The sequence below is a fragment of the Sceloporus occidentalis genome, unplaced genomic scaffold (genome assembly GCF_023333645.1).
Source record: "Sceloporus occidentalis isolate IW3139 unplaced genomic scaffold, rSceOcc1.0.p SCAF_253, whole genome shotgun sequence".
Lineage (NCBI taxonomy): Eukaryota > Metazoa > Chordata > Lepidosauria > Squamata > Phrynosomatidae > Sceloporus > Sceloporus occidentalis.
Window position 1 is genome coordinate 1019422 of NW_028317233.1, and position 14237 is coordinate 1033658.

The following is a 14237-nucleotide window of genomic DNA, read 5'->3' on the forward strand; positions in this document are numbered from 1 at the left end:
GAGTGAGTGTAACACTCTCTGTCTCTGAAGGGAAATTACCATCATACTGTGTACATATCTGTCCCTACAACCTATCTGAAATACTATTCTCAAAGGGCAGCAGTCTAATTGTCCCTGTTTTCTGATGTTCTCTGCAGTATTGGGTCTCCAAAACTCAGCAGTCTCCATGAAGTCCCAGAGACGCCACACAATGGTATGTTTAGAAATCATACTCGTGGTTTCCAAGGACTGAATTGACAAAATAGATGCCTAGAAAACAAAGGCATACACACAAAGCCAATTCTAATAGGTGGGGACTAGGAAATATATCGTGTTTGTCATATATGCTGTAGATATCCATGTAAGGATCCTAACTATGTAAGCATATACTAAACAAATGTTATAGTTGACCGTATAACCATTTGTGGGAGGGTATTACAGGGACACATACTTCTCCATTTCTAATTTAGTGGTGTAAATGGTAATGGTGTAAATTTAAAAATCTTTTTTGGGGGGGAGGAGAGAGAGAAATATCAATATTCTGAAACATGGGTCAAACATAGGCAGTTTATCAGATCTAGTTTTAGGATGTTTAAAGAAGGTTCCTGTGCTTCTCTCAGTGAATCTAGATCTAATCATACATTACGATGTTCTCTCTTTAGTGGATTATAGAGTGGATGGGAGTTTTACACCAACAAATCAAAGATCTGTGCCAAGCAACACTAGTTCTCCTGGATCATCAATTCAAGATATATACACTGTCCAAGTACCCAGCCAAGAACCTCCTTTACCGATGCCTCGTAGAATGAGTCTGGTGAGAAGATGACTCTTTCCTGAGTACATTTGTGAAACAATTATGTATAACAACGGGTTCTAGATTTGTTTTGTTCTTTTGATCTTTGACTGGCACCACCTAGAAAAGTTTAAGCTAATTTAACATTGTTTCCCTTTTGTTTAAAGAGCAAACCAAAGCTCAGGCGAGTAAAGGCTTTATTCGATTGCATTGCCGATCGAGAAGATGAGTTGACATTTAGTACAGGAGAGGTGATTGTGGTCACAGAGGAGGAGGACCAAAACTGGTGGGTAAGTAGTCTAGAAGAGAACAACAGGGACGGCTCTACAGATCAGTCCACAGGTTTGCTAATTACATTTTGTGACAGTTTGTGTCCAAAATACATTTAAACAATCAGATACATGATTTGGTTGAGTGGGTTGGTTAAGTCTGAGTTTTACATAACATAATAAATATTTAAAGAAACAGATGTTTCATGCTCACGTACACTTTAAAATAAATTTGAGGTTCAAAGGTGTCCAAAGTTTAGTTAATAATTACTGGTCCTTTGGAAATTACTGTATTTGCTTGATTATAAGACAACCCCCCAAAATTTGAATATTAATTTAGGAAAAAAAGAAAAAGCCTGAATATAAGGCTACCCTATAGGGAAAACAAGTTTTACTAGTAAATATTAATTCACATGTAAACAATTTTTTCATATTTAATAAAAACTATGATTAAGAAAAATTATTTTTGTTTTTATTTCCTTTTTTTATTTTCCACTCTGCCCCGGTTATGCACATCTGCCCCCCAGATATGCCTTATATGTCACTCTGCCCCCCTGACATACATTTTAACCCCCTATTTGCCACTCTCACCCCTGAAATACCTTATACACCCCTATATGCCACTCTGCCTCCAGAAAAACATTGAGCCCCCCCCACTCCGACTTACCAGTGTATCCCTTTACTTGTGACCCGTGCTTCAGACTCCCTGGTGTCTAGTGGGGCAGTCGGGGGAGGTCTGTGCGATGCAGACCTCTGCTGCAACTGGCCAGTACTTCTGCCGGGGCTTCAATGACTGAGCGCCGGCATCACATGACCTTCCGGTGCTCCACCATACATGCCCTGGCGGAGGTTGTCTACGCGCATACCGCAAACATTCACTGGCAGCAGCAGAGGAGAATCCAGGTCTCCTGCAGCGCTGCGGGGGATCTGAATCTTAGTCTTGTAGTCAGACCTCCATTTTTTCAGAGCATTTGTCCTTGTCTTATAATCGAGCAAAAACGGTATTTAAGGATCACCATCTTGGGAACTTACGAGCATTTTTAGATCCTGCTCAGCCCCAATGTGAGCTTGGTGTGGTCATTTGGCATCTCATCTTCGGCTGTGTTCAGTGGCAAATGCATGTAAAGCTAATTGGGCCATTAAGATTCATATAAAACTGAATGTGTGGTCCTCCAATTACTCACTAATTACCTATCTTTGGTCCTTTCTTGTATTTTCAGAATGGTTACATTGAAGGACAGCTACATAGAAGAGGTGTTTTTCCAGCATCTTTTGTGCACTTAATGACAGATTGATGACTACTGCTCAAAAATATGAACTGGAATAATATGCACAAAACAAGAAGGATCAGAATTGCATATTTTTATATAATTTTAAAGGATGTATATCATATTGAACCAAGACACAATCATCTCCTGAGTCTGGGTTTACAGCAGAACATGGAATACCAACATCACTCGCACCTACCATGCTACACTTTAAAAACAAGTGACAAGAAAGGCTTTAGATGTACTAACAGATCTGGTTCCAGGAATTAAGCAGAGCTCTTGTTATGTATATGCACATATTTCATATCCAGGACGTGACAGTACAGAACGTGGCTTCTGATTCCATTGAGTTGCTGGTTTGCTCAGATCTAGAAGACTGGCGTGTTTATCCAAAAATAGATTTTTTTTCCCAGCTCTGTTTTTTTTCCTTGGTACCTGCCATCCAGGTACCCGTAACATTTATTATTGGTTCCGAGTTCTATCATCACAGTTGGCATGAATATTACAAACAAGACTGAAACATTTCCATGTGTTCTGTTTGCCAGCCTTTTCTTTTTCTTCTAATAGCCCCTAGTAACGTCAGTAGTTGGTACCAAGCACAGTGTTGTAACGGAAATAGTACCCAAAAAATAAACAGGATTTACTTGCTATATATAACATATATAGTACTTCCTCACTCCATTATTTTGTATGTGTGGTGTTACAAAAGCGTGATAAATGTCATCAACATTACCAAAGTAGGACTACCGAGAGATGCCATCTTTTGTTTTTTTAGGATGATCTGCTATGATGTGTCAGACAGTTGGGCAGACCAGACGGGCCGAACGGTTCTTACCTGCAGTCACTTTCTATGTTTCTATGTTTTTTTAGCATTGCTTCTAAAGTGATTTATTACTCCGCTATCATTTATATTACATCAACTGCTATTTGCACAGACCATTTAAAAACAAGTATATCATATCTAATGTGTGATTACATCTAAGGTAGCTTGAGCGGTACTATCCACTGCAAATTGAAATGGACCAAATCTACTTTGTGTTGATTTTAATTAATTGTACATCATACCAATGTAACTGGAAGCATATCGAGGGCTGGTGGCACATTTTAAGTCATTTTTTCTTATTTATTTTTGTACTATGATTTCCCTGTAGGGTTTTCCAGCCTAAGATTATTTTTGGATGGTATATTCAGAAGAAGACAATATATTTAATATTGGCTTTATAACGGAACTCCATTTATTAGAATATTTTGTGCCAACGGAATGCATACGTTTGTGATTGTATATATAATGTGTATATACAGCATATATATATATATGTAAATCCTATATAGGGAGTAGATTCAGCTAGGCGACTTGAGGTTGGGTCCAGCTGTAAAAACTATTTTGTTGCCTCAGAGTTACAGTATCTCTCTTTTTAGAATTAGGGACAGCTGCGAACGGAACATGAAAATGTATTTATTTGGTGTTATATATATATATATATATATATATATTATCCCTTTGTGGGAGCCATGTTGTAAATTCCCAAACCAATCCTTTGTAGTATTTGGTGTCAAGCTTACAGTGAGGTGAAGTTTAAACGCTAAATCAAAGTTCATGAATAGATCCCATATAGTTATGTATTACTCCTTCGGTACCAGCTGGAATATGTGGGGAGTTTTTTGCCCCAAAGTATGAGAATTAATGTTTTTTTTCTTTCCTTTGGACAAATAGTGGGCTGTTAAATCCAAGCAATGTATGCTCATCATTTTCTTAACTACACCCCAATATTAGTCAGTCTAGTCTAATCTGGACAGCTAGTAGCCCAACATATTCCCTTACTGGGTAACCTTATGGATTTCATTTTATTGGCATGCTGGCAAAAAAAAAATGAAATTAAGGCTCAATATAATAGCTAACCTGTTCCAGACCGAGTCCAAATATTGTTCGAGAGCATGTGTGCCCTAAACCAATTTGCATGAATTTGAATTAAAATAAAAATGAATTACATTTTTGAATTTAAATAAAAAAGAGAAGTTCAGTTTTTGTGCTGGGTTTATTTCAGTTTAGTCTCTGATGGATGATATTTCCTTATTTTGCAGTAGTTTCTGGCAGTGAAGGAGTTGAATGTGATGCCAATTCCATTGCTACGTTGCACTGATCACTGTTACTTGATATAAATATATATATATATATATATATATATAGGAAATGCGCAGTTAGTTCATAGATCAGGAAATATATATAGCGCTATATCTTTTATTTAAGCAAAAAATGTTAACCTTGCCAATAAAAAAGTACATGAAATACGGATTGTTGTATTATTAGTACTTAATGCTTTGATTGATCTATTTGCTGCTAAGTAGTTTAAACTGTAAGGTTTATATAGTGTGGCTGATGCGTGTGTGTGTGTATATGTGTGTTTGTGTGTATATGTGTGTTTGTGTGTATATATATATATATATATATATATATATATATATATATATACATATAACACAAATAATAGTCATCTTTTTTCGTTAGAATAAGATTCATATGCTCCAAAATTCTGACTTTTAATGGTCTAGTGGCTTCTTCTATATATTGAATGCCACAACCACATGAAATAATTTGGGGTTTATTAGGTAAACCTGATTTAAGCATATGCTCTCACGCACAACTTTAAAAAGAAGCCAATCACCAAAGGGGAAAAAACAACGCCACAATAATCACTGAGCTACAAGAACAAGCACAGAATGACATCCTCTGCCGCATACATACAAAGTGTCCCGCTTTAGGAGAGACAGTCCTTGAAACTGCTCTGCCCCTCTGGGCAGTTTGAACATGAGCAGAAAAGTTCAGCTTTGTTGTGGTTTGTTCAAAGAGAAGTACAGGAAGCAAAACATATATAAACGGGACAGATCAGGTTAATTTGCTAAACAGCCTTTAATAATGTGATCACTGTCAAGATTCTGGAGATATGGAAATGTTCAAATAAAGCAGTACCAAATCACCATGTGGGACAGAGAAAAAATGTAGCTGCAAAGATTTGTGAAATGTATATTAATATTTGACCACATGGTGTCGCTGTCAGATTTTGGTTTAGAAAATTTAAAGCTTAACATCCACAAAAAGAAAAATGCTTATAACTTAAATCTTTGGTTGTATTTCTGTCTCTCACTTTCTGTACTCATCTGTACTCAGGGCCACCCCTAGTGAGGTGTGGAGGGGTAGTGTGACCTGAGTTTTGTGGGCCCCCTCATTAGTGACAACATCACGTAAATGCTGTGTGAGAAGGGCTGACAATGTAAGAGCTAAGAATTTTCTCCAAAATTTACCTACCTTTTCTTACCGTTTAGCTATCATTCATTTCTGTGTAAATGCATTTAATAGTACGTATTTATTAACTATTGTATTAAAAAGTTGCATGTGAAAATTAAGCTAGCTAAAATAAAACCATAAGAAACACTGCCCTTAACTTTACGTCTAGCACCATGCACACACACTCACACTAACACCATACACTTACATTCACAGGCATTCTCTACTTCTCCTCCTCTCTTCCGGGCTCCATTAATCCTAGGATCACACACACGTGACACACACCTACACGGTAACACCATACAGTAACACATGTGCAAACACTCACGCTAACACCATACACTTACACATAAATTATAAGCTCGTTTGAGCAGGGCCCTCCTCACCTGTTGTCTCTGTAAGTCAATTTGTTATTTTACATACTACTTATGTCCTGTCTACCCATTGTACAGCGCTGCAGAATTTGATGGCGCTATACAAAACAATAAATAATAATAATAATAACACAATACACCTAGATACACACCCACTCTCCTTGCAGCTCTTCCTCTCACAGCTCTCCACCTACCCCTCTGGGTGCCAGGAAGCGGTGCCCTCCCGAGAGCCTCATTTTGCCCGCTGCTGCAGTCAGGGCCGGCCCAAGGCAAAATGCCGCCTGGGGCGAATTTTAAAATGCCGCCCCCCCCCCTTATCTACCCTTCCTCTCCCTCCGCCCCCCCCCCCTTGTACTTACCTTTCAGCAGTCCTGCGGCGAGTCTCCCTGTTCCGTCTCGGTGCCGGCTCGTAATGCTGAGCGCCGGAAATCTTCCGGCACTCAGCATTACAAGCCGGCACCGAGACCGAACAGGGAGACTCGCCGCAGAGGAGAGAGAGAGGTAAGCGAAAACCACTCGGCGCCCCTTTCTCTCTCTTTCGCTTTTAAAAAAAAAAGGGGCTAGGGGCCCACTCGGCTCCATTGTCGGGCCGGCCCTGGCTGCAGTGTATTTCCAAAAAGAACAAGAATTGAGCCCACAACCATCCAAACATCTGTATTTTATTACATACAAATGGAAAGGACAATATATATAAAAATCAAATGACTATTGTTCCTAAACCAAACCTAAGGTTCTCAAAGCACTAAACTGCACAAAGTATAATGCATGCTGTATGTAATTTTGCGTAAAAGGCAGCAATCACCTACTGCAGACCATGCATTCTCCATAACCACGCAACCTAGACTAGCAGGTAAAAGGTGGAGAATTTCCCGGATAATAGTCTGCTTTGGCTGTGCATTCATTTTTAATGCTTGGAATTAAAATTCACCAAAACGAAAGGTGAAAATACGGCTCTCAAATATGAGATGGTGCACGAGCCAGGGTACCGCCAGTCCTTCAAATACACGGGACCGGTGTGTTGAAACGTTGCCTGTGTGAAATAAACTCACCTCACCTCACCTCACCATTGAAGTGCGGAGCCTCTGCTTCTTTATTCTATAGGAATTAACATTGTCTCGGCACTTTAAGGCCCAAAACGGTATGCAGCCATGGGTATCCAACCAGCGGTCATACACTCAAGGATCTGCCTCAAGAGCAGTCACGAAGGTAATTAGGAGGCCCCATCTGACACCAGCCAGTTTGACCAATGGCCAGCTGGTCCTGGAAGTAGTGTTGAATGGACCTGCTGAACCAGATAAAAGAGTAGTGTTGAATGGACCTGCCTTACCAGGCCAATAGATGGGGGTATGGATTTATAGACCTGCCCAGAAAAAAGGACAGATTTGTAAGTGACCCCCCCGGCTAACAGGGCAGAGCTGCATGGGCTTCCTATGCAAAGGGCAGAGTGGGGCTACCTAGACATAAAGACGGGATCGGACTTCATGCCAGTTACCAGGTTGACCTAAGATGATGTCATGGAAATCCCAGTCTCCAGTGGAAAACCAAACCTGTTGAGTCTCTAGGCTCCACAATCACCATAGTTTGGCGTAGAATATTTCTATTTCTCTGTTACTTTTTATGTTATTTTCTCTACAACATAATGTGTATCTTTAAGCTAAATATATAAACACTTCTGGCACGTTTTCTCCTTTTAGCTTGTTTCCCTCTAACTGCAATTTTCCCTTAAGTAACAAATCAGTATTTGTAAATAAGGTGGGCGTTATTTTAATCCACTTTTGTTAAAAAAGAATATACATCCCCCGTTTTGTTTGAAACCCTGTGCAAAGGGTTAACCCTGCGGTGATTGCCCTGCTTGTAGTTAGGAGGCATGAGTCATAGGTCTTTGAGTTTGAAAGGAACCAGACTGCAGAGATGTGAGAAATGGCCACAATCTAATAACTAAGGCATAGTGCAACGTCCTCCTCCCCTCTCATGACTCCGTTCCAGCCAAAACTATTTTTGCTACATTTTAACTCTGTGTTCCCTAGATGGCCGCACGTCCATGGTCCAATTTCTATAGGGTTATGCGATATTCCCTTTCTCAGGGTACAGTCCCCCCTGATTGAAGAACCCATCGTCAGACCTCGAGAATGTGAACCTCTCTAAAGCCTCAAGGTAATGTAGCTCTTACATGCCATAAATATATTTATTATAGTCAATGATATGATTAGAAAACACAGCCAATGTACTTACTAATTATCTGCCTTGGGGTGGCTCCGTCACCCAAATAAATGTGTAATTAATCAATAATGAATAAAAGCCTTTTTTGTGTTCAAAGGACGCTCTAGTGCCCATTGTGCAAAGATTCCCATCCATTTTTCTGCATGTAAATCGCTGCATGCGTCCTTTCGTTATTAGAATGAAACGATCAGACTTCTGTTTCATTGTCTACCTACCCTGCCTGTCTCTGCCAGAGCAGAAGGGTATTTAAATAGCCCCCATTGACGCACTCACATGGGCAGCTGCTAGCTGAATATTTAATCTGATCAATGCCAAGTCCGTATTTGTTGCAGAGTTAAATAGGCTGTAAGCGCCACAGGATGAGGACCTCCTTTCTTAATGTATTCGTACCTATTGTACCCTATCCAAATAATCCATAGACTGTTACTTATTATTTCTACCTCCCCTTTGTTATATTGTAGATCTATTATCCCCAGAGCTGAACTGGCGATGATGAGGCACTTTAAGGCCAGTGGCTGCCATCTGGATACATGTGGATGTATTTTTATTTATTGAGTGGTAATCAGGCCCATGGGTGGGTTGATGGCCGACAGCACCACACACTCCAGCCCAGATATGTCCAGCTGCACGGTATGTGTACATAAAAACATAGCATGCAGACATATCTGGGCTAAAGTGGCAGATCGGCTGGGTTTGTGGTGCTGTCGGCCACCGACCCACCCGTCGGCCACCGACCCACCCGTCGGCCACCGACCCACCCGTCGGCCACCGACCCACCCGTCGGCCACCGACCCACCCGTCGGCCACCGACCCACCCGTCGGCCTGATTACCACTCAATAAATATACATCCATACATACGTTAAATGCTTAATTGGCATTGTGCAATGCTTACTGGCTGGGTGTCCCACCCAATGTCCCAACAGTGCATTGTTTCTGGTGGGGAGCGATATCAAGCTGTCTATTGGCCCAAGCTGGTAAGTGGGCAAAAAGTTGCCTACATTAGTGCATACACAGGCCGACACTGTTGCTATTAGCATATATATATATATATATGTGTGGTTCAATGGGGTTATATATGTATATGTATATATACATATATAACCCCATTGAACCACACTAGGGGCACCAGCTAGCCCCTATTTTTAAATGTTATATTATTTTTTGTAACATTCCTATGATGCGTTTCTGGTATAAAAGCAATTTGTGATGTAGCTATGGAAGTTACAGAAGGTGCACCGACCCGGGTTCCTGTATCAACTGAGCAGCTATTTTTTAAATCTGTTGAATATGTTATGTTTTCCAAAAAAATCTAATTAAATTTAAGCACCCCTCCCATATCAGGAAATAATTAGGATAAAGGATAATTAGGATGTTGCAACATTCTGGACAATATTTATTCTCCCATCTCACTGAAATATTATTAAAAATATTGAATAAAATTGGCTGGTGGGGATTTTTATGCCATTGACTGTGGTGCAATCCGTTTATTACACTGAGAGCAAACGGCGAAGGAACTTTGCAATATATTATATATATATATATATATTATTATATCATAAATATATATGTTAATACAGCATAGGACTGGCACAAAGCTACCCCGAATCTGAGACAAGACCAAGGACGGATTGAGGTTTTACTCTTTACAGCAGGAAAAACAGGCAGACTAGGTGGGCCCGATAGTTCTTATCTGCCGTCAAATTCTATAGCAGAAAAGGACGTTCTACTTCTCTCACTAATGTTTTTTTTTATGATCGTGTTCCTTTAAGTATGAGGACTGTATGTAATATGCTCTCTGCCCTCCATCACGCTGCATTTAGCAAAACATATCCTTCCCTGGCCCTAATCATACGCAGATATTTCCTGCCAGACACCGGGGGAGGTTCTGTATGGAGGATACGAGCATGAATGTTTCACAGTTAGATCATTCGCTTGTGCAACTCAGTCTCTTCGCTGTATGGCAATCGTCCGGACTGTTTACAAGACGCCAGAAAACTTAAGGTAAGAAAAGAATAAGCGTGATGAGAAGAACGATAATGTGATTTCTAGTAACCATGTAGCAAAGGGATTTATGAATATTGCAGAAGAGACATAATTGGGCCAGAAAGCTTCTAGGAATAAGACGTGTTCTTTGTAGTTTGACAGAATAAAAATCTGTGTGATTTATGTTATTTTCTACTATTAAAGGATCACATATGGGTCCTTTATACCATGTGCTTTAAATACCGCTATTACTCAATCACAGCATGTAAATGAATAAACTAGATTACCTACTATAAGATCATGTGATTCTTGGACATGCCAAAAGCCCCTCACGCTGGGGCATTGTAAAGGACGGCACTCAATCTGGAACAGTGAAGTCATACATAATCTGAGGGTACAAATCTTCAACGATCCATAAATTTATAGGACACCATAGGGATAAGGAAGACTATATTGTAGCTCGTTACACTTTTCATGCCTAGTGGCGCCTAATCATAGGTGGGCATGAAACCAGGTAGGTGCTACAGGCTTCCTTGTCCTCAGGATGTCCTGTCTGTTAATAGATCAATAACCTCAGCCTATGGATGACATCACGCTTCCGTCCTGATTGCTGTAAGTTTTGTCCACCTTGAGGGTGACTTGCACTAAGGAACTGAGGACTGATGACTGGGAACCCTCCAAGTTTGAGTTGCTTTCTGCCTTTTGCTATGCAAAAAAACAGAATGTTGCAGAATCTTGTAATACCTTTTTTATTGGACTAACAGTATTTAAAATAATAGACGAGCTTTCGGGAGTCCTCCCTTTATCAAGTCAAGGGAGGATTCCCGAAAGCTCGTCTATTATTTTAAATACTGTTAGTCCAATAAAAAAGGTATTACAAGATTCTGCAACATTCTGTTTTTTTGCATTCTTATACACTGGACTAATACGGCTACCCCAAACTACAGTGCCTTTTGCTATGAATATTCCAGGCAGCCAAATAGTACCAATAGTAAACACAGTGGGGCGCTTATACAAACAAAAGATAAAACACAAAATAACACCTTATAGTGTAGTACATGTAGACTACCTTGATATGTAGCATTATATTGCACTCACAAGAAATATCGATAGGATAGTCTCATCTCAATAACAAGAGTTTCCTTACGCAAACCTATAGGAGTCCAGTGGTACAGTATCACCGAGAACAGCAGCAAAGACGAGGATTCCAGATGGATATAAAGTGATTAAGATATAGAAGATATAAGGTGCACTTTGTACATATTAGAGTGTTTGATTCATATAGAACCCCTTTTAAAGTACTATATCTTTCCTCTGACTACGGTGCTGAAGATATAAAGTGCAAAAAGAAAACAAAAAACAATGCTGTATCCACGTAATGATAATATCAGTAGATACATAAATAAACAGAACTACAGACTGTAAATAAATAGGTAAGAACACAGCTAATGTCCGCAACGATCAAAAGGCCTCTTATACTCAACGCGTTTCGCTGATATATCTACCAGGAGGTAAAAATGCATGAAACGTGGAAAGTACCGAAAACTTCTAAAGTCTGGACCCATACAGCAAAAAAAATTTTCATATACGCACATCCCATTAAAAAATGTATGTATTTTTGGGTGTGGGGTATAAGTAATTACTAATTAGAGCTAAATCTCCACAGCCATTTCTCCCTTTCTGCTAAAGAAAATGTGGCTCTAGTGTATGTAGCTAATCTATCATATGCGATCCTTAGTCTTCCGTGTCTTCCCAGTTGATTTGTCTATGTAACTGCCTCCATGTTTTTTATTTTATTATTAGTAGTAGTTTTTTAGCAACCTTGAGTTCAGGACAGTATGCTGCCAGCTGCTCTATTAGTAGGTCAACTGGTTGGCGTGCTGGAAATACCCTGATTGCTGTTACAACACAGGGATTGTGATATCACAGGTACCCCCCCATCCTAAAACCCCTTTCCTCAATATAAAAATGGATTGGGGATAAATAGATGGGACACATTTTAATGTAAATAATGTTTTTACTTATTTTAACAGATCAATGAGGTTTAGTGGACTACAACTCCCATGACTACAAGGAGTTGTAGCCCTCAAAAGAAAGATTTCATCTCTTGGCATCAAATATATCTCCCTGTTGCAACAGTAGACCCCAGTTTTAACATCCCACCCACTGTGCAGCAGGACAAGCGCTTTGTTGGGCGGCAGTGGAAGACCCCAAGATACAAGCAACCTGCTGTGCATTATAAGTAACTGGACCCACAATACATTGTATGATGGCTGGACATGTAAGTCAGGATGGTGGTCAGGGCCGGCCCTACAATGGAGCCGACTGGGGCAATTGCCCCAGGCGGCACTTCAGAAGGGGCGGCACTTTGCCGCCCCAAGCGTTTTTTTTTTGTTTTTTTTTGAAGCGGAGGAGAGAGAGAGGGGCACCGAGTGGTTTTCGCTTACCCGCTCGGCGCCCTTCTCTCTCTCTCCTCTGCGGCGAGTTTCCCTGTTCGGTCTCGGTGCCGGCTTGTAATGCAGAGCGCCGGAAGTGACGTGAATTTCCGGCGCTCAGCATTACAAGCCGGCACCGTGGCAGCACAGGGAGACTCGCCGCAGGACTGTTTAAGGGTAAGTACCCGTGGGGGGGGGGTGTAGATAATGCCGCCCCCCCGGCGTTGGCGGGGGGCGGCATTTTAAACTTCGCCCCAGGCGGCGTTAAGTCTTCGGCCGGCCCTGATGGTGGTTCTACCTCAAGCACCGCCACTGTCTATGCCTCCATCTTGCCTGTAATCGTGATGCCCCAGTAGTGGTATAGAAACGAGAACAGGTTAGTATGCATTGCAAGGTGACAACCCAAGTGTATAACGGCCATGGAAAAATCTTTGCTAGAAAGTGGGCCCCGGATACACAGCATCAGAGAAGGGGCCGCATGATCAGGCCTGGATCATGCTAAGGGGGCATGATCACCTCATGGCTAGTTTGCCATAGGTCAAGGGTTTATGGTGGGGTGGGGTTAAGGGTCTTTAAATGGGGCTGCTTTTTTCTCTGATCCTCTACCATTTTCTTTACAACAGGAAGGAGAGGCAGAGAGAAGCGTTTCCCTCCCACCCTCCCTTGTGTTTTTTCTGATGGTTCTTTGGTGTGGCGGAGAACTGAGGTTCCCGTCAGGTTTTATGGTTGGTTTATTCATGGTACGAGTTGAAATTGTCGCGGTTTTCATCCGAGGTATGGAATCCGTGGTTATCGAGAGTTATGGTGGGCCTTTTTTCCACGGGCAGGGTCCCATGGGAAAGGGAGGGCCTTCGTTTACACCACGAGCTAGTGCGGCTTTACGGCTCGTGGTTGGTGTACGCGGCAACATGTTTGTGTGAGTCACCTGTGATGAGGTATCGATGTTAAGTCACTTAGTTGTTGCGCGGTCGGTGGTTGTAACCTCCTTGATTCTAAAGGGTAAAATCTGGCGGTTCGTACATTAAGATTGGAGGTTACACAAGTTTAAGGAAATGTATGTTTTAAAAGTTTGAATAAAGTTTTACGTGTCACAGTATTTTCCATAAATAAAACTGTGGCCTTTCAAAATCCAATTGGTGTCTGTCGTTATTTATTGAACCTTTTTTCCACGGGCAGGGTCCCATGGGAAAGGGAGGGCCTTCGTTTACACCACGAGCTAGTGCGGTCTCAACATGACCCACAAATGTATCTAGTGCCTTGATCAAGTGCTGTCGATGTTGTTGTTCAATACTAACAGGAAACACAATGATCACAAGGACAGCGGTTTGCTGGGTGGATCATCCTGTTACGGCCATGAACTTCGTTTCCTGCGTCTGTCTCTAGCAAGCACTGCAGCTTTTAAATAAGCTGACAAACCACAAACTGACAGATCATTTTAACCAATTAGGGTCAAAAAATCGAATTTGACATCAGATATGACCCATTTGGCCCATCTAGTCTGCCTGTTTTTCTTGATAAAGATACGTAAACCTCAATCAGACTCTGGTCTTGGTTTAGATTCAAGATAGACACAATGGCATGCCTATCCTATCTGCTGGTATGCTGTTAATATTAAAGGTCAATTGTCACATT

At 41.0% G+C, this 14237-nt stretch overlaps 1 protein-coding gene across 1 annotated transcript in view; it reads left to right on the forward strand.

The window, feature by feature from the left end:
* LOC149275987 (arf-GAP with SH3 domain, ANK repeat and PH domain-containing protein 1-like) overlaps positions 1–9013 on the forward strand; it is a 69746-nt gene extending 60733 nt beyond the window's left edge. Inside the window, exons 24-26 of the mRNA XM_089504070.1 lie at positions 138–193; positions 940–1058; positions 8863–9013. Coding sequence (XP_089360196.1) covers positions 138–193; positions 940–1058; positions 8863–9013 — 326 coding nt within the window. The remainder of the gene's footprint in view (positions 1–137; positions 194–939; positions 1059–8862) is intronic.
* Positions 9014–14237: the final 5224 nt, after the last annotated feature.